Source organism: Brachionichthys hirsutus, chromosome 3, assembly GCF_040956055.1.
Source record: "Brachionichthys hirsutus isolate HB-005 chromosome 3, CSIRO-AGI_Bhir_v1, whole genome shotgun sequence".
Lineage (NCBI taxonomy): Eukaryota > Metazoa > Chordata > Actinopteri > Lophiiformes > Brachionichthyidae > Brachionichthys > Brachionichthys hirsutus.
The window spans coordinates 11,241,867-11,262,570 of record NC_090899.1 but is presented as its reverse complement, the minus strand read 5'-3'; the positions used below and the strand labels follow the sequence as shown (position 1 = coordinate 11,262,570).

At 42.1% G+C, this 20,704-nt stretch overlaps 1 protein-coding gene across 1 annotated transcript in view; it reads left to right on the top strand.

Annotated features, from left to right (window-relative positions):
• The window catches only part of LOC137913654 (eukaryotic translation initiation factor 3 subunit H), a 37,037-nt gene extending 18,210 nt beyond the window's left edge, over window positions 1-18,827 (top strand). Inside the window, exons 3-8 of the mRNA XM_068757294.1 lie at window positions 2,231-2,398; window positions 5,906-6,005; window positions 8,684-8,833; window positions 14,352-14,472; window positions 18,118-18,250; window positions 18,588-18,827. Of these exons, the coding sequence (XP_068613395.1) occupies window positions 2,231-2,398; window positions 5,906-6,005; window positions 8,684-8,833; window positions 14,352-14,472; window positions 18,118-18,250; window positions 18,588-18,682 (767 nt within the window). The 3' untranslated portion in view covers window positions 18,683-18,827. The remainder of the gene's footprint in view (window positions 1-2,230; window positions 2,399-5,905; window positions 6,006-8,683; window positions 8,834-14,351; window positions 14,473-18,117; window positions 18,251-18,587) is intronic.
• The last annotated feature ends 1,877 nt before the right edge of the window (window positions 18,828-20,704 follow it).

Below are 20,704 nucleotides of genomic sequence, written 5' to 3'. Positions count from 1 at the left end.
CTCCTTTTCTCCCATTCTCCCCCTTTACTCTTGTCTATTTACTCTGCCTGCTTTATGTCTCTGTGACCATGTCAGTCACTAAACAAAAAAGACTACCGTAATTCTCGGTGTACAAGCCGCTACTTTTTTCCAATATTTTGAACCTTGCGGTTTATGCAACGACGCGGCAAATTTACGTATATTTTCCCACTTTCTTTACGAGCCGTGTTTCGTTAAAGACTATTTATTTTCGTTACAAAATTAACGCCCGCCCGCCCGGAGGGAAAGCCCCGCTTGCGCGTAGCTGGGGAGATCTGCGAGAAGGGCCCGGAGCTCGTCCAGAGTCGCCGCCGCTGGACCGCCGTACCCGGTCCCCGCCGCCTGTCCGCCATCCGCTACGCGGCGTCGGACGCGCCGCGTAGCGGGGAAGGAACCCACCCCCTCGACCTCCCGGGCGTCCCCACCCCTGCCGCACCGCGCTCCCGCGGACGGAGGATGAGGGGCACGGGGGCAAGGGGGACGGGGACACCCCGCCAGGCGGGCGCGCGCGCGCCGCGCAGCCTCCGACGGGCGGAGAGGGGAGGGCGACGGGGCGACTGCTCCCCCAGCCGCGGCTCGAGCCCAGCCCCGCTTCGCACCCCAGCCCGACCGACCCAGCCCTTAGAGCCAATCCTTATCCCGAAGTTACGGATCTGATTTGCCGACTTCCCTTATTCTAACATGCCAGAGGCTGTTCACCTTGGAGACCTGCTGCGGATATCGTTACGAGCCGTGTTCCGTTAAATATCATTTGTCTCAATGCACTTGCGGCTTACGAATATGTGCGGCTTATTTTAGTACAAAATATATATTTTTTTTAATTCAGTGGGTGCGGCTTTTTCACAGGTGCGCATAATAGTTCAGCAATTACGGTAGATTAAATGGCTCGATTGCTTCATCCAGCCCATCCCAGCAGGAACAGGTTGTAAATGGAGCTTCTGCCTGAATGTCCCCTTCCAGGTCTCTAAACCAGACGTTGGCATTCAACAAAACCTCATTGTATGTTGAAAGCAGCATCTCAGTGCTGCCATTCTAATGCTGCATTCTTGCAGGTGTTGAGTTTGTAATTGTGGTCAAAGCAGCACCATTTGTTTTCTGTGTGGCACCCAACCCAAGGCAGCAGAACAAATTAATGCGAGTGAGAAGGACAGCACCAGTCAGGACACAGCTTTCCATTCAATTGTATTTGTGGGACTAAATATTTCATTCGAAATGTAAGTCAGTGTTGTGTGCATAACTGCAAACTGGTGTAATGCTGCTCTGAGTTGTTTTGCCACGTTAACTGTGACGGGGCAAATGCTCATAAGTGATCAGCTGGAATATTATTTTACCTTGAATCACCCACTGCTTTACATAACGGCACCGGGAGCTGGGCTCAAGCCAATAGAAGGAACCCCAAACACAAGGTCACCTTTGTAATAAAGGGCCATTACACAACTTTTTAGCCCACCTCTCTGGTTTCTCTCTTTTCTTCCTCAATTTTAAAGTATGCTTTTCCTCTGCATTTTCACACAAAGTTTGTCTGCTTTCCGCTTCCCCACCTCTACAGTTTGTTCTCTTTTAACAACCCCAACAGGAGAAGGATGTGCTCTACAGGCTGGGGTCTGCGGGGCCACAGCTGCCCAATAACACAATGATTTATCAACCTCCTCCAGCTAGCCTGCATGGAGATGCTGCTTCACCCGCTTGCTTCGGTTTTTACTTACTGCCGGTGAGGCAGGTTGTTTGTATTTCCGGCTGCGCATCCTTAGGATGTGTCTTGGGTAATGAAACGACTCTCCTTGCATGTATCAAGCCCTTTCCCCCAGTAGCTGAAGCATGTTTGTTTATCTATCTTGCCCTTTCTTCTTTCGCCCTCTTCCGGGATGTGGTTACTGACATAATAAATGGAAGGGCAACTGGTGATGTTTATTTTAAATATACATCACGACCTCCTGATAATAGAGGACGAAGCCTTTTTAAAATCTGTTTCAGAGTGATTCTCCTCCATTATTGTTTTTTATTTTTCCTCCACTGTATTTCTCAAGCCCACACGCCCCCTTCTGTTCATTCAGCGTGTCCAATTCAAGATGGAGAAAAGATACTCAGATTATTAAAATACATGATTGAAGTTGATTCTGAATTTGAATGTTTGTCACCCCTCTTTCTCTCTCTCTCTCTCTCTCTCTTTCACCTCCCACCCCCTTCCCTCCCTGTCTCTCTCCGCCTCCAGTCCAGTACCAGGTGGAGATGATGCGTTCTCTGCGTCACGTCAACATCGACCATCTGCATGTGGGCTGGTACCAGTCCACCTACTATGGCTCCTTTGTCAGCCGGGCTCTACTTGACTCCCAGTTTAGCTACCAGCATGCCATTGAGGAGTCAGTTGTACTCATTTATGGTAAGAAGTGCAACACAATTTTCAGTTTTATATTTGCTGGTATTTGTTGCCCAATTCAATCAAAATCAGTTTCATTGCATGTCTCATTCCTTCAGTAGATGCAGACATGTATTAATGTTGATTAACATGACATATCAGATCAGCTATAATCCATTAGAATTGCTGTACCAGTGATGCAACAAAGAAAAGGAAATCACAGTGTACACCCTTTGATCCTTCTACTGTATCAAGCAAACGGAAACAAGTGGGATGCGTTACAACCGATGCAGTAGGCAGGATTGAGTTTTAACGTCACCAATTAGTGAAAAGAAATTGAAAGTGGGGTCGTTGTAAATGCAATACTTATTTAGTTTTGATATCACAAAAATACTACATTTATTTTCCAAGTCTATCACACTTTTGTAACATCATTATCACTTTGTCAGTTTTAAATGGACAAGTTTGGGATTGAATCGTTGATTTCTTTGGCGGCGCAGTGGGTAGTGCTGTTACCTCTCAGCAAGAAGGTCTCCAGTTGTCAAGTCCAAATCCTACTGAGGGCTTTAGGCTTTTCTGTGAGGAGTTTGCATGCCCCCCCCCCCTCCTGTCTGCATGAGTTACTCCCTCCCTAATTGGTAGGTCAGGGAATACAGGTGGAAAGGAGCATTCTTGCTGTAACCTGGTACAATGCACCTCTCCTTGGTTAATGCTAATTGTACACTGTCCCTGTATAAAAATAAGAGGTGCTATCAGTAAGTTTGTTATTCTTTCAATGTTCAGCTGTGTTTTAACAGTATATATATGCGATGATGACGTTTAGAATATTACAGATATTAAATTAGATTAATTTAGGTTAGCACAAAGGTTTTAATTAATGGTGACTGTTCAAAATGAAACTTGCAAGTATCCACAATGACAAGCAGAGTTCTAATAATAAAGATGTGGAAAATCACATGTGGCCAAATATTTTCCACATGCAACATCAGCATAAATAACATTTTGTGCCTGCTGCTGGCAACCAGGTGTGTACTGGTGGTGCAAGTTTCCGTCTGATTGCCAGTCAATCATCAGTAGAGGCCATGTCTAATGGAGGTGGCACATTGCTGCGGCCCATGAATGAGCAACAGAGGAGCAATGGAAGCAGTGACAAGCAGGAAACAGGGAGACATAGAGGTGACTGGTAGCCGCTAACATGATGCTTATGGATGACATTAGCCTCGCAGTAAAAAGCTTTAAGCGCTGCCTGTTATTGCTGATCCACAAATCTCATGCAAAACGGTGCAAGCATTCCTTTAAATGACAGCAATATTAAAAGCTGTCACTAGAAACGACTGTACATTTAAATCCACACTGTCAAAATAAATTGCCGTTCAAACATAAACACTCCAGACAGTCATTGGTGTGATGGAAATCAAGAGAGCTGAGGTAAGGCATTCTCAGGAGAGGGCTGATGTTTCAAGCAGAAGTATTTATTGCGACCCGATGCACATCAAGGAGAATTAAAGATGAGTGCCGTGCATGTGTCACCGATGAACGGCAGCAGTGCCATTCCCAAACCTGAACCGTGTTTCTGTACAGGCCGCGTAAGGCCCGAGTTCTTGTGTTATGAATATGATCTTATGCTTATCCAAAATTGTAAATTAAACTAAAACATGGAACACATACGGTACTCGACAAGTCAAATTGTGTCATTTTGGCTAACATGTATTGTAAAAGAAGCCGCATTTGTACAACCTATATTCAGCCTTGCTATCTGTGCCAGAGAAACTATGCAAGCAGAGTAAATGCAATGGATAGGCAGGCAGGGAAGTCAATCAGTTGGTCAAATGGAGGCTAAATAATTTATCTGATTGGCAGCACAGTATGAGATTAAGTGTGTGGATGACTCGAGTGAATAGGCAAGACGTGGTTTCAAGTAGAAGAAACACAAAATAAAATACAGACATCAAACAGTCTAATGATATCAAGAAAAAAAATGTCTGTTTCATTCTGTGTGCCGCGTTTTCCTCCCTTATATATTTTTTTATTAAATGTTTAATAAGTAACAAGCAGTAATTCAAAGCCTCACTGATATGAAATTACGATATTTGTTAATTAAAACGTCTCAGTGTTTACATGCACAGAAAGGCTGCAACCTGAATCACTGTAAGGACCGATAAACGGCTGCACTTTCAGCAATGTTTTCCTGCTGGCTAGGGCAAAGGATTCCTCCTGGCTCTGCTCATCCCTCCATAGACACGCCGGAGCCGTCTTGTTCTCTGACGGTACAAATCCATGATAAGCAGTGAGCCATTTCGTCCAGCGAGCACATGGACCCCTGTGATCCAGGCCTGCCAAGCAGGTGGCCGCTCAGGCATTATTCCCTTCTCAGTCTAAACGAGGGCGCCTGTTAATGTCAGTCAATAATGTGGTGCTTAATGGATCAAAGCTCCTCAAAGGAAATTGACATGATCTCTGTTTAAAGTCAAAGCGAGAGAAAATTGATTTTCTTTTTTCCAGTCCCTTTGTCATTAGCCCACCGGTCGATTTGTGGCGATGGATGAATCAATCCCAATACTGACTGGTGAGCTAATGGGCATTCATTTAATGGCAGGTTGGAGATATAGAGGGTTGTTAAACCAATTCGTTAAATATGCTCTCCATGATAAGCTCATGTTAGAAACCTGTTAGCACAGGTTCTGGCCTCTGTTTATGTCGTTTGGAGAAATCAACAATTTTGACTTCAGAAAACTGGGTGAAAGAAACACAGAAACTTCAAGAATCATTAAAAGAGCTACATAATTCATTCAAGGACATGCAGTTGGTGCTACTTTGAGAAGTTGGAAGCAGCTTGCCCACAAACTAGCAATGGAGAATTGTTGATTAGGAAAGTATGGAAGGCAGGAACTGAAGACTTTTCTCAGTTTATCAAATCTCCTTTAAGGTGTAATTGACCCCTGACTTAATTATTCCCTGCTAATTTAATTGATTAACTCTGGCTCAAACATAACATGGAATTATGGTTTGCCAGACTAATTCATTAAACCTTAACATATATCTAAAATTGCATAATGCAGACTTTGTTAGCAAAGGACTTGATGATCAATCACTAGAGAAGCCAAAAAATACAAAAGTAGTAGTCATCAAAGCAATAATTAAAAGTATTTGCACAAAAATGCCTAAAGTGGAAGGTAATGGTAATTGTTACATTCATTATTCACCATATTATTTTATGCTATTAAAAAAACATTTAGCTTTAAATGGTTTCAATATTCCTGAAACCAACAACAGAATGTATGCCAGGAATGCACTCTAAGTATGGCCACCCTTCTGGGCTCTGATTGGTAGCTAAGATTCAGGCTGGGTTGTTTCCTGCAGATGGCACCAGAAGCACTCCCACACGTTAGCTGCCTCATGGATAACTAACTTACTGACAGATGTACAAACTGTAGCAAGTCTGTTTTCACATGTTCTGTTCTGCAGCTTTAGAGTGTAGCTTTATACACCGTACTTGTTTTCAACTCGCCTCTCTCACTCTCATCATTCTAGACCCGATAAAGACAGCCCAAGGCTCCCTGTCCCTCAAGGCTTACAGGCTTACTCCAAAACTCATGGAGATCTGCAAAGAGAAAGATTTCACTCCTGAGGGGTAAGTAGTTCATAGCGGAACATGAAATCAAAAATATAAATACTGTACTTATGTCACTGTTTACATGAAGTAGAAACGCACAAAGAAATGTGCAATGCGTTTTCATTTTCACATGAAGAAACACAATGGACGAGCATGGCTTACTACATTGAAATTCTTTGTATATTCTCTTCTGCTGCTTCTGTGGATCCAAATATGTGGTTGTGTCCACAAGGAAAGCCTTTAGTAGCAGTTCGAGATTGATTCTGATGATTGATCAGTTTGTCAATGCCTTACAAATGAATGTATACCATGTTTTCGGTTTTTCTGACCCCAAGGCTTATCATAATTGCCTTTTTTTAATTGCAGCTAAAAATGAATGTAATGAGAGTACTCTTTCCCTGGCGGTTTTGGGCATTCCACATGCATGGACACACACACACACACACACACACACACACACACGCACTCTTAAGAATCCAAGTAATTGGTGAAGAAGTCTGGGATATTTTAAATTCCTGCCCATTCGACCTTTTCAGATATACATTTTTAAATCCACAAAGTGCATTTATTTCAAGGAAGAAGGGATCATTTCACTGCCCCCCCCCCCCCCCCCCCCCGTTTCCTCTGTACTTCTCTACCTGTGTGTCTCTATTTCCAGCCACTCTGTTATTGACCCTGTGTGTTTGGCCCAGAGTCAGGATCCTTCCCATTTTCTGCAGCTTTTCATTAGTTCCCATGATTTATTACAGCTCCAATCTGTAGCTATCAGTGTTCCCAATAAAACCTGTGATTGAAAGAGGCCCGCTCCGAGCAGGAAAGGACAATATCACCACAAAGCAACAATCTTGTCTCTGTCATCTTATTTTCAGAGGAGACTGGAAATCTCAATCTGAATAATGCTTCCTTGACTCATTAATTCATTTATTTTGAAGATGCTAAACCATTCACCACAATGAGTGTAGAAAGTATCTTTCATATTCACATATTTGATGTTACACAAGCTTTGAATATAAGGTGCACTGTTTTGAAATGAAAGGCAATCGGAGACGAGTGCTAAATAGACCCATCCCTTTGAATTGCCCTCCAAGTCTGCCAGGCTATAGAGGTAGTCGTCAATAGCCGCCACTTGAGCACACAATGCAATGCATCAAATTAGTCGGTCTGTGGAGTCAACCTTCGGCTCCGTCCAGTGGGGCCAAACTTGGAACGAGCATGGCATTAAGACGAGCATCAGCGTCCACTAGGGTCGAGCAATTTGTCTCTGTGTGCTGTCCTTCGGTTTTCCTCATAGATGCCTTTTCAGATTGCTTTGCAGGCATTTGGAAAGGTCATTATATGCAAGACATATTTTAGCTCGGCAGATAGATAATTTAGCCAATATTTATTAAACAAGAAAAACATTTATATATATTCTCATTGCAGATTACTATTATCCATACTGCTTTTTGTGAATTCACTCAGACTCTGGGGCAAGATGACCCTTTTCCTTTGCCTCAGTCTACGTTTGCTGCCATACTTGGAAGATGGATGGACAAAGAAATAAAAAAAAAAAAGGAAGATGGATGGACATTTTCAAAGTTACATTATCAAAATAAGACGATTGTTTACACTTACATAGGGAAGCATGACAAACGACTCTGTTTCTGCTAAGGCGCAAATGGCGAGATAATGTAGCAAGGCCATTGATCCCATAACAAGCTGAATGCATCTAACAAGCCGCTATTATACACCCAGACATTAATTTGTAGCTCATGGGCCGTGCACAAGTGACAGCTTGAACCGAGGCAGTCAGTCAGGGCTATTGAATTTATGTGCGACATTAAGCAAAGTTTGAACTTCTATTTTGTGTTAACAGGTCCGTGTAAGAGAGAGACAACGATGTAGCTTGACGAGGTGGTTAAAGATCAGTCAGCGTTTGGCACACTTCTCAGTAGAACCCATAAAAAAGTCATTCAGGCGACCAAGTCTAACTTTGCTTGAGTTGGAGGATACGGGCACGTTGTATCAAACGGTTTTCAGATATCTAAATGCAACATGCTCAACACTATTCATTTTGCTTTTATGTGGTTGAGGTGCAATTTACTGAGAAGTACAAACCAATTTCTAATGGTGCAATGCTCCACAGGCAGCTTTTATTGTAAGAATCTCAAAAGCAGACCTGATGGGATCTCTGCCCTCGAACAAATGTGAAATTACACGGAATTGCATTAGAACTAGCGATAGACAGACTATTAACCCCATGCACCTCTCTATTAATTTAAACATTTTTAAATTTGCAATGGTTCTACCTAGTTTCCACCAAAGATTAATTTTTATGTGGAGTGTTCTGCGTCAATATTTTGTGCAGTGCGGTTTTGGTCCCATTAAAACCAATTGTTGTTCCAGACAGACAACAATAAAAGATAATGTTCCCTCCAGTTTTAATGTAACATAGATGGCTATGTGCAGAAGAACAATAAAAACACAGTGGTGCTAATTAATTCTGTCAAATGCATAAAATGCATAATTAATATCCCCAACCCTTTCCTTTGCCTGGGCTGGTTTATATGATGCTTTGTTTGGAGATGTTAAATGCTGTTGGGCAGTCATGAAAACTCGTATTTAATCTTTCAGTATCATGTTTATACTCTCATTGCCAAAAAAAACCCAAATGCAACTTACTATCTTTTCCTTTGGCTCTCTCCACTTTTCTCCAGCTTAAAGAAGGCTAGCATTGGATTTGAAAATATGTTTGAAGAGGTGCCAATTGTCATCAAAAACTCCCACCTCATCAACGCGCTGATGTGGGACCTGGAGGACAAGTCAACGGTCGCCGACAAGCACGAACTGCTCAACCTCTCAAGCAGGTCAGACGTGAGCTCATGCAGCGAATTTGCCAAAAGAGCGCAAGGCCAAACATCTTGGTTAGAAGGCGGAGAACACAAGTACAGCACATCTTGATAAACGGCTTCCAACAGGTCTCTCAGGGGAGAATAACACTGCCAAGATATTGGTGCATGGTCTTCTGGTGTGTTGTATGAGGTTATCACAATAGTCCACAGAGCTAAACTTCATCATAGAGTAATACCTTGACATATGACTATAATTAGTTCCAGGACCGATCGCGTAACTCGAATCGCTCGTATGTCAAATCACATTTTCCCATATAAATTAAGAGGGGAGGAAGAGAGAATTGGATGGTTGTAGACACTTTATTCTGTAATTGTACCTTATACGTAGACTTACATAATCTTAGAGATAATAGTTATGCATTTGGAAGGCTTTGTGTTCTTGATAGCATCCTTCTGTTGAGGATTGTACATATCGTCGATGCACTCCACTCGTACTGGCGTGCCAAATCACTTGCGTGGACACCACGGTCGTGTTGATCGATAATTTCATGCTGCATCTCCATCGTCATCACGCGTCTTTTACATCGCCGCATCGTCTGCCTTCAGGATGACGTCTGTGTGTGTGTTTCATAAGCTCTTGAATAAGATCCAGCATCCCATAATGCTTTCACCGTCAGACCTCAGCATGTCTGAAAATTACTCAAAGCCAGCAAATGAAATGTTATTGGTAGAAATTACATCATCTCAGACTAACCGATGTTTAATAAAGTGTCACCTTAATTTGATTCATTTGCACATAATTAACATAACACAGTGCATACTTGTCTTTCAAGGAATAGTGTCTCCAAGCGTCTAACAGGCTTTAAAACCGTGCCTTGGTATCTCTTTAAACCTGGAGGCAGCTTTCAATGGTATGAATTAGAGCTGCTTCCAAATTAAATTGATTTGACATTAGGGAACACCTCTGCATTAATCTGTGTCTTTCAAACTTCTAGTGTACCAGATTTGTGCAAAAGAATACGAGCCTATTGACGTATTTTGTCTTAGATTTACTCACAAAGCAATATTAATGTGTTTTCTTTAGAAACACTTCTAGGCTTTTGTGCCTTTTCTTTTTAACTGAACGTCCAATTAAAAATGCACAAAAGTGTCACAATATTGCCACGGGTCACACACACATTCACTACATCAAACAGAGCAATTTTAATTTAGTCTGAAACGACACCATACGCTAATCTGACATCAGCTGCAGGTTGAAGCACACGGTTATGTTTTTATATACACTTTTACATCTGTTATTGATTGCAGAAATCACAAGTGAAAAATATCATCTTTTTCACAAGGGCTAACCGTTCAAGAGGCACAAAAGACTGTTTGCAGTTCCGTGGAATCCAATGATTGTAATGAAAATATAAATAACATCCTAATCCTTTAAAACAAATATCAATCCGCCAGATGAGTGAGGACACGTTAGCCCTTTTATTTCCCATAGAGATTGTGCCACAATTACACAGAACTTTTGGAAGGAATAAAGATGCACCAGCCCCCTTGAACCGGCTGTATAAAAGAGGCCCACACAGTATCCCACACAGCTTTCATTAAAATACACAAAGCCATGCACCCTTCCACAGCTGTTGTGACCTCATGCGGAAAAAGTGCCCTTGTCTTAGAATTAGATATTTATTCAGTACATCTCATCCAGACCTAGCCACAATAAATAATGCATAAAAATTTAAATGCAAATTTAGTCAGAAAGAGAGCCTGCTAATAAACATTGTATTCCATCCCTAGTGAACACAATATGAACAAGTATCAGCTCACTGACTCTTTGAGTCTAGCATTTAGATCTCAGAGGCACTCGGCATCAGTCTCAGGAGAATTTATCAGCAATCATTTATGGAGATAAACCGGTGCAAGTGGAACAACAGCTGGCAAGCTTCCCATGGGCAGGTGTGAGAAATTAGCACAATAACAAGTCAATGTGCTGATTTACACACTTATGCACACACTGCTCTTACTTGTACATGGCAGTATAGCACATCAGGAGTCACTGCCTTTTTTCTCCTTTAAGACAAGTCATGAATAAAAAAAGAAGCGTCCTATAAACGGCTCAAAAGCATGCACCTGGCCAACCGAGCGGCGCAGCAGCACAGTCATTATTTAGAGATTGTCAGATGCACAGAAGTGGGATTCCTGGCTTTCCTTGCATATTGATCTGTTTTCCAAATGTCTACTCTAAAGTTGAAACATCGCGCTTGATATGACCTGAAATGAAGAAAGCAGCAGCCTGGGCCGTCGGCCGTAAGTTTGCCGTCACGACTATCGATGGCATGTCGGCCATAATGAAATAGTTTCCTGTTGTGTGAGTTGTTGCTTGATTTCTATGCAGCTTCTGTTATTGTATTGGACTGTGACAGCCCCACCCTTTTGTCATTTCCACCCCTTCAAGAAAAAGATAATGGTAATGAGTTTTATTTAATGTTTTCCCTTTTTGTCTCATTTTCCAATCGGCGGCACAATTTGTCAATGTCGTCTACGGCGGAGTGAATGCATTTTCTCAGCAAACAGAGTTGTTCCTACTACGGATGATGTTGTTGATCGTGGTGACGGATAGCATGAATATTAATTTATGTTGCTTGCCCATTTTCCTCCCAAACAGCAGTGAAATGCCACGCAGCAAATGAAGTGTTACAAACTCGCCTTTATTTATGGCAGGCCACGAAGCCTTCTGTGTGTGGTGGCCATCTTACATGGTCTTCGCCAGCCTCAAAATATATCCACAGCAGATCGGCTTATAAGCCAGCTCATATTTTCTGTGTGCTCTATTAGAATAAGCAAGTCACCAGTCCATTACCGGCCGTCTGATTAATGTAATTGCCTTTCTGCATAGAAATGCTGGGCAAGGAATGGCCATGTAAACGGAGCTTTCTGTTCGACCCTGATGATGCGTACTCAGTAAGGGCAACTAGTGTGGGGAGAGGGTGGCTGTTTAATGAGCACATTAGCTTTGAGGGGAATGAGGCAAGTGAGAAAGGTGAGAAGAGACACAAATGGAAGCAGGGTCACCGAAGATTTTGACAAATGTTGTCGAGACTCAAAATAAAATGAATTGTTCCAAAAGGACCTTTGACAGACCGACAGCCAATGGGATGGGCTTTGAAAATACTTTCTTCCCTGGATCTGGTAGTAAACACAAAGTTAATTTGCTATATTGTTCTAAGTCACATAATAAATCCGTCTAAAACTATTGATTTCAGCATATATTTTTGTTTTATGTCCCGTCCCCCAGGTAATACTCTAAACTTAAGTTCGGACAATGTTAGGTCGAGGCCATTTCCTGTCCTATTTAACACACATTACTCTGCCACAGAAGCAAGGCACGGATCCATATTATGTCCCTGCCCATCAGTTAAAAAAGGCTTCATCAACTTAAAGCACTCATTACAAGAATGGAAGTCACTTCCTTGGCAGCTTTATTAAACAACTCCCCTCTGAACTTTCAATTTACTGAATGTCATTTCATGTTTGCTCCTAAGTGAATACAGTTTTAGTGTTTGTCTCTTTTGTCCTGTGTAAAGCTGACCACAACACACATTCATACTGAATGGGACGTTTTTGAACCTGACGGGAAAGAAGAATCTATGATGACAGGAAAGCCCCCCCCCAGTAGATTTTGATTTCTAATGCATGATTGATTGTACGGCTCTCTGACCTGTATGAATAATTAAACGCCTTTGGAGTGTGCGGCCAGACGCTGTGTAAAGTATCGGTAGGTTGTTTTATTGAACGTGCAATTTTTGCAGTGCTGCCAGTTGTTGCAGAAGTCTGAAAGATCACCGAAGTCGGTTCAAATAGGTTGACTATTTTTAACTGTCATTGCTGTACCTCCGTCAGTAACGGCAACTACAAAAGAAATTAAGAATACGCAATAATATTATTGCACTGAATATCTCTCGCTCTCGCTCACTCTCTCTTTCACACACACTTCTTGACACGTACAAAAACGACAGATGTTTTCAAGGATCCCACTCTGAGTAAACGATTTCCTTTGCATATATTATGAATGCTCCCCACACAAAACAGCTACAATAATGCTTGATGAAATAGTTTAAAATGGGCTTTTGTCGGCGAGAATCAATTTTGACACAGTTGGAGGGACACAGTGGGGGAAGTGTTATGGCGAGATTTGGTCCTGGGCCATCAGTTTTCATGTTTACAGCTCTGACACCACAATGGAGGCCTGACACACTGATAAACTCCTCATGGGCAAAAAGGATGGTCGTGCAAATCTAAACTGTGGAGAGACAATGGGTAGCAGATTGGCACTTAGGTCGAGGATTTGATTTCATTCACAGGCAATAATAAAGGCATGTGAAAACAATATAATAAATCAGCAGTGTTATCAGCACGTACATGGTTGCATCATTATTTTTTTTCGACATGTAATCACGTGTATTTGTGTCTCTGTAAATCGGTTCATTCAAACATAGTTTCTAAGATTAGCTTTCTAAATTTGCATGTTTGAAACAAAATATTGTGCATGCAATTGTGTTTTTTTTAAGGCACATTTGAACACAGGTGCATTTTGTTTTATTTTGCTTACATTCAGAGCATTTTTTTCTGGCTGTGAAGGGCATCTGTGTACATGGACACACATTTCTTTTGACTTTGAGTGGAGGAAGTTGAGGATGGGCAACGTATCTTTAGACGGGATTGTTTTTAGCTTGCTACCAAAGTCAGCTGATTGATTTATAAAATGACTAAATTAAAAATCTCACAGCAGAGTGTGTCAAAATTATCCAAATGACTCTTCCGCCACACAATCATGCTAACAAAGCAACACACACACAAACCAATGCAAGTGCGCTCACAGCCAGAACAGTGTTGGCAGTGTTTGCGGTCACAATTGTCATTGAAATAAACGGCATGTATTTTCTCACACTTTATGGTGTATTATGCAGCACCCAGACATTCACATATGAAACAACATAACTCCAGAGAGGAAAGTTGAGATGGAACATGCTTGTAGTTATCAAGGTAGAACTTAAGGCAGCTGCGAGACATCCTGTTAACCACTGAGCTCACGGGAGAGAGAAGAGGAATGTTGGTTGAGTTTCAACATAGCAGTGCAGGGGAAAAAACACTGGGGATGTTATTCCAGAGCAGAGCTGTAGCACAGGGAGAGGAAGAAGTGCCCTGAGGTCTGAATGCCGTCAGATCCCTGGAGGAACATGTTTCATTTCATATGTCTCGGGATACACAGTGCGATATTTCTCGAAGGAGGCGAACTCACAGATGAGGTCAGACTGGATGGCAAACATGGATTGTCAAAAAAATTGGATGTAGCATTCTATTGGCTGCCACAATAGTTATCCGAAGGGACGTCTTACAGCTGCTTTGCATTAATAGTTGTTGCTTGAAAGGGAACGGGCCTTTCTGCAGTGATGTGTTGCAGGAAGGAGGGTCTATCTAAAAATTGACTCCACGAAAACGGCAAAGGTTTGGGAATGACATGTTGACGTTTTTCTTCCAGCAACCACTTGGAGAAGAGCCTTCAGCTTCTGATGGACAGAGTGGATGACATGAGCCAAGACATTGTCAAATATAACACCTACAGCCGCAACGTGAGCAAGGTTCAGCAGCAGAAGCACCAGGTAACTTGCATCCACACAGCTTTCACTAACTAAAGTGCAAACCACATCTAGACTTGGCGGGGGAGAGAGCAAGTAGCAACGGCTCAAACACCATCTTGCGTATAAAGAGTCACAATCGGCACATACAGACACAGGGTCAATCACACGCAGCCAGGAACTCTGCAGGGAGGCAGCAGTTGGACTTGTTTCAGCTGTGGAGACCGTCGGTATGTGCTATAATCACAGCAAGCCAGTTAACTCACCCACAGAACAAAAGTAATCCGGGCTCGCACCTTAATATATAACATCTATGGCATATCCATCTAACAGCTACGCTCACATTGATGCATATGGATATTGCTTTGCTGCTCAGTGCTCTGTTCACACATACAGACACACAAACATTTACAATGTCTAGCTTCTCAAAGCCTCAGCTCTGTGGGTGTGATGTGGTGAGCATGTAATTACATACTCTCGGAAGGATTCTGATGCAAGTCCTGCACTATGGATGATATTGTCCCTTTCCTGGAGCACATTTTGTATCCTGAAGAGTTTTGCTTGCTTCACCTGTTTGCCACTTATATTGCATCAAAGGATATCTGCACAACGCTGAGGTTTTCCTGGCTGGCTACCTTTTCAAGGCTGTATCCGTTTGCAACACAAGGTCCTTGAATGGCACTGTCCCAGCTTTCGAGTTTGTGTGTAAAGGCAAGAACTTCACTTGAATGAGGTCACTTCGTTGCCTCAGTGGGGTGGGGGGGTGCCATGTGGTCACATGTCCAAAACATCCTGGATCATCCCGCTTAAATGAAAAGTTAAAACTGTCACTAAAATACATGCCAGCTCAGAAGTCTCGTCGACAACTTTGTATCTTATGTTTGTGTTGTTTTCGGCACACTTGTCAGGAGAGAACATGCGACCATGATCACTTTCCAGCATTATACATTTCTGCATCGTATATTTTGATCTGATGACCCTTCGATCTGTCACTCAAACAGGACTTAGTGAATCACTGTCAGCATCGCCAAGAGCAATACATCAACAAGACGGCCATTTATATCGCTGTGACAAAGGACGTTTTAGTCTGAACTCCTGCTTATCTCTTTTGTGATGTGGATTGATGCATCATAACCATCACGGGAACTGTAAAGAGCAGGAGAGGAAAGACATGAATGATTATTCGTTTTGTTGTCTGTCTGTTGGGAAGACAACTGGTCCTGGTGCACAAATACACACTTAACAAATACACACACCGCCTACAAGCGCATACATTTCCAGAAGCACCCCCGCAAAAAAAGAGCAGAACAGAATGCACAGATGAATAGTCAGCCACAAACATTCTGCATCTTCAACACCGGCCAGATCCTGTAGCGCATGCAAACAGAAAGCGCTGCACACCCCCATCGATAAAATGATTGTGTTGACATCCAAGATGAATCACTGATGAGCGGCAACTGCACACCCACAAACCTACCGTACTCTTGCATTCACACAACTGCATAATTCCGATATTTTTCAGAAAGTGTGAACGCTGAACTGTCTGAACAAGAATACGGGTTGAGTCACCGTTCCTCCGGTGAAACCACAAGCATTACACAGGCTTAACACAAACATGCATCTGTGGCCACAGGTAGGTCCACCATGTGCATAACAGGCATCCGCAACTTGGACCACAAAGAAACAAACGCCCACGTCACCACACAACCCCGGGACAATCACCCACACTACAGCCGTTATGATCCATCATCCCTCATCACAGCCCCAAGCTTCAAACCTCACATGCATGCCCTCTAATACACAATATCATGCCGACAACTCGTTAAACGGTCTTTACCTTTTTCACGTTTTCTACAGTAAACAAACAACACATGCAGAGACACAGAATCTGAGTCGCCTCTACACTGTTCAGATATCTCCAGTGCTTGCTGCATGCAATCTTGTGATATTGACCCGGCTCTTTCCCCGACAAATGGAACCCCATTAATCATTATAGAAAGTAGCAAAAAGATGCCAATCAGAGAGAACTCCATTTTTCATTTATAGTTCTCTGATTTCGACTAATAGCTCGTTGCCAGGCACAATCCGTCCAATAAAGTTTTCATAACAGGAAGTGTAGGTTTTGCTCCTCACAATTTAGAATTTATATGTTCTTTTTTCTTTCCAAGCCATAGGTGCATGCAACACTTTGCAGAGTAGATAGTGTTAATTTTATGAACAGAGAAAGGGGATTTTGGTTAATGAGACGATTCAGTTATCATTAGACGAGACAACACCGTTTCAAAGTCATTACTTCTGTGGCGCTTTTTTTTTTTTTAAATGCAAGCAGCAAATAAACACTTGAAAACCTTGGAAGGGTAGCTGCGGCTAATGAGTCCTGATCAGACTGCCCGAACAGACCCTGATAAATCGAGAAGACCAACAAAATCACCATGATATCAACACCAAGACTCATTACCAGAAAACAAACAAAACAAACGACAACCACCACGACACCCCATTGGACCCCATTCAACTTTGGCCCTGCTTCTAAAAACAGAGTTTGTTCTGTTGAGACTGATAAACCAGACACAAAATTCATTTTTACCCATCATACTGGAGCCAAGCACAAGGCACTTCCAGAAAAACATCATTCCCAGCATGAAGTATGGCCGTTCAAGCAGCATGCTGTGAATATGCTTCTTCTGCATCCGGCCCTGGGAAGACTGGTGAGAGGAGTAAAAAAAAAAAAAAAGAAGAAAACTACAGAAAAATGTTTAGAAATCACCGCCGTCTGTAAAACTAACGCATGCAGGCACCGAGGCAACAACAGCAAATGTAGAACACTACAGGATATTTTGCAGCCCATTTTTAAAGTTTCCCACAATCCTATCCGTGTCGGAAACATTTTAAAATTCAAGTATCTTCCTTTCTAAAAATTGTGCAACAGTTACACAGCAAAACTTAAAGAAATTAATTAACAATAATAACTAACACAAATAAAGAAAAACCACTGAATGACAGTGTGTCCAAACTTTAATCTTTATACGTCTAAGCCTGGAATAAACATAGAAAGTACAGCACAAGAGCAGACCATTCCATTTCTGTTTTCTTGTCTGTAATTTGTGCTCCGTATCATTTAGATTTGTGACTTATTGGAATAAAACCCTTAAGGAATAACGGCTCATTTAAACAAGTCGTTTTACTTTTCACGTTTCGCCTATCTCACTCATTTTTCCCAGCTTCAGTCAGACGAGGGATGTCTGGATGAAAGCGCTCGTTGTTCCAGTCCACCGGTCTTTTCCAGTCTGTCCTCCGTCTTTCTAAATTAAGGCTTTTAGGTTCTCCAGAGACCTCACTGATTTACTGACTGTCAGCCCTTCACAAATCACTCCATCCCTGTCAGCACTTATAACTATAACAATCTTTCTCCCCTATCGCTTCTTTCATCACCATATGTCTTTACATCTCACTTCCTCTCTGTTATTGTGCCCTTTGCTTATCATTCTTCCGTTTCCTCTCCCTACTGGCTGCTATCTTCACATCTCAAACTATATCTCTCTTTCTTATTACTTTTCCTTCTTTTCCGATACTCTCGTCTCCCACTCTTTTCCTTATTTCCTTTCATCCCATGTCCATTTTCTCCTTAACAATCTACTCCCTTTGCAATCTCTCCTTTCCTCCCTCCAGTACGTCCAGAGGCGGCAGCAGGAGAACGCCCAGCGGCAGAGCAGAGGGGAGCCGCCACTGCTGGAGGAGGACATCAGCAAAATGTTCAAGCCTCCTCAGCCCCCACCACGCATGGACACACTGCTTATTGCAGGCACGTGCGCACACACACACACACACACAAATTCCAGACTCGATCAGCCACCTCTGCTTCTCCCACAGGAGCTCAGGTTCTGTTTGGTAATTATCTCTGCCACTATCTTAAAAATGACATTATTTTGGCTCAATCCCCCATTTGACCTGCCCCTTTCTCTCAGCTCTCCTACACCTTTAGACAGCAGCAGATTTGATTTCTACATGTTCCCCACTAATTTGATGTTTTGCTCTGCCCCCCACCCCCACCCTGTGTCTGTATGTATGAACATTTCTGTGTGTGTGCGTTTGTGTTCTTGTGTGGGGGTGCTTGCATTCCGTTGGCAATCCTCCAACAGGGCAAGTTAACAACTACTGCCAGAACGTGAAGGAACTCACATCTCAGAACCTCGGGAAGCTGTTCATGGTGGAAGCTCTGCAAGGCAACAACTAGCGGAATCTGACAAGAAGGCGACGGAGATGCACGGCGATCTTGGCAACAACTGGAGGAATACATTGTTTTTATTCCCAGCCCCATCTTGGATATAAAATATATTTAATGTCTCTTGATTTTCATTTAAATAAATGTCTTGCATCTCTGTGTCCTCTCTGACTCTGCTAATGTTTTTGGAGTTGCTGCTATTGATTGTTATTGCAAAATATTTTACTGCAAAACCGTATTGCTACACAATTTTTGTCTTGCAGTTAAAACAAGTGAAGCCAATAATTAGTAGATTTTTTTAAGTGTGTTTTCATGGAGTGATATATACCCCTGTAAAAGTTAAAACACCAATTACGGGATTTGTCCTTCAGTGTCATGCTGCACTAATAGATGCTTGATTCAATCTTTTTTTTTTCACCTTCCCTGAGGTGAAATTACATGACAGAATCTGCCACACAGCTGTCAATTAGCACCTGCTTATTTTTAGGAAGCCAAAAGTTATTTTGTTGTTGAATTTTCAAGGCAACATTTGTAGGAGATGCAGATGCTGCAGCGACAAGACTACGTGAATATGCACTAAAGTGGATTTTCTCATTTGGCTTCGTGTCTGTAATTGACAAATACCCATACATTATTTGGTGACGGGGATAAATGTCCAACAAGGGACTTAAAATTACTTTAGTGCTAAATATAATACACCTTTTTATTTTTTTATGGGTTTATTGAAGCAGAAGTTTTGATTTGATATGAACTAAAGTAGTCTGCAACATACAAGCAACTCAGGTCTTTTTTTCTTCTGCAACATCCTAAGAAAAATTACCACGGCAATGCCAAGTTGTTATGCAGGTGTGTTGATAGGTTTACCACGATATGCAGTGTTTGCATGCTAATGTCTGCTAATTCACACTAAACAGTAGCTGCTAGTAGGATGTCAACGGTTTTGCTATTTACTTGTATAAAGTGAGAGGATCACCAGTGTGAATTATTATTGTAATCAATGAGTATCTGTGCCCGCATACCATTCCATGGTGATCCAAAATCACACAAAAAAACATAAAAAAGAAGTTGAATAATCACCAAGGATTTATTTTTGAAGGTGAAGAATTTCATTTAGGTGCTGACAGTTTTGGTGGTGGTGGTCGACCAACTTTCAGTTGCATCGGAATAATATTTGACCGGGAGTATTTGTACTTCATCCCCTACTGAAATTCAGGTATACTATAAATTGTTCAAGTTAATTTAAAAGTCCAATTATTGAAAACTAAATCTAAAACTTTAAAGTGAACCTGTTTTAAATTTCATGATGTAGTAATCTAAGTCCAGAGGGAAGATGCTAGTTATCTACCTTTTCAGAATAAAAGTGGCTCAATAAAAAAACTCACTTCTGCTGACGTCTAAGGAAACAACTTCAGGGCGGCAGCAACGTTGAGCGTGCCTGTCGTCTAAATCCTTATGCACGAGGGCATCGGCTAAACCTCTAATGTAACTAAGCCGTTGAGCTGATGCTCCTCTCTGAATTACTCCTAGTAATAAATGCGCCGCTCATTTGCAGAGGTTGTTGCCAGCATCCTCTGTACCCAACAACACAAAGCTGAATGATGACTCCTCTTGCTCCATTTAATAAAGAAGCTGCCAGCATGCAGTTCATCGTAGAATAATTACGCTGAGGCTCTATCTGGCCGTTTGCACAATTCTTTTTCTTTGACCTGTGGTTAAGCAGCAGCATCTAATTCAGAAGGTGACGTTATTCAACTTGTCATCAGCATCGCCTGGTGAAGTGATAGTAGTAGTGCTCCTTGTCTCAACACACTGTCATGAGCAATAATTAAGTCGACCAGCATGACGCACAGAGATACTTGAGCTGGAAATGATTCCTTCCCAGAATGATAACAGGATGGTAAATATTAATTCATCACAGAGGACTCAGGTGATATTTATGAATTGCAGTATTATCTTCGTTAACAATTTCACCTGTGCCTGTGATTGATGTGTCGACTGATGTGAAGCATTTTGTCAGACATTGATTGGTGCTTT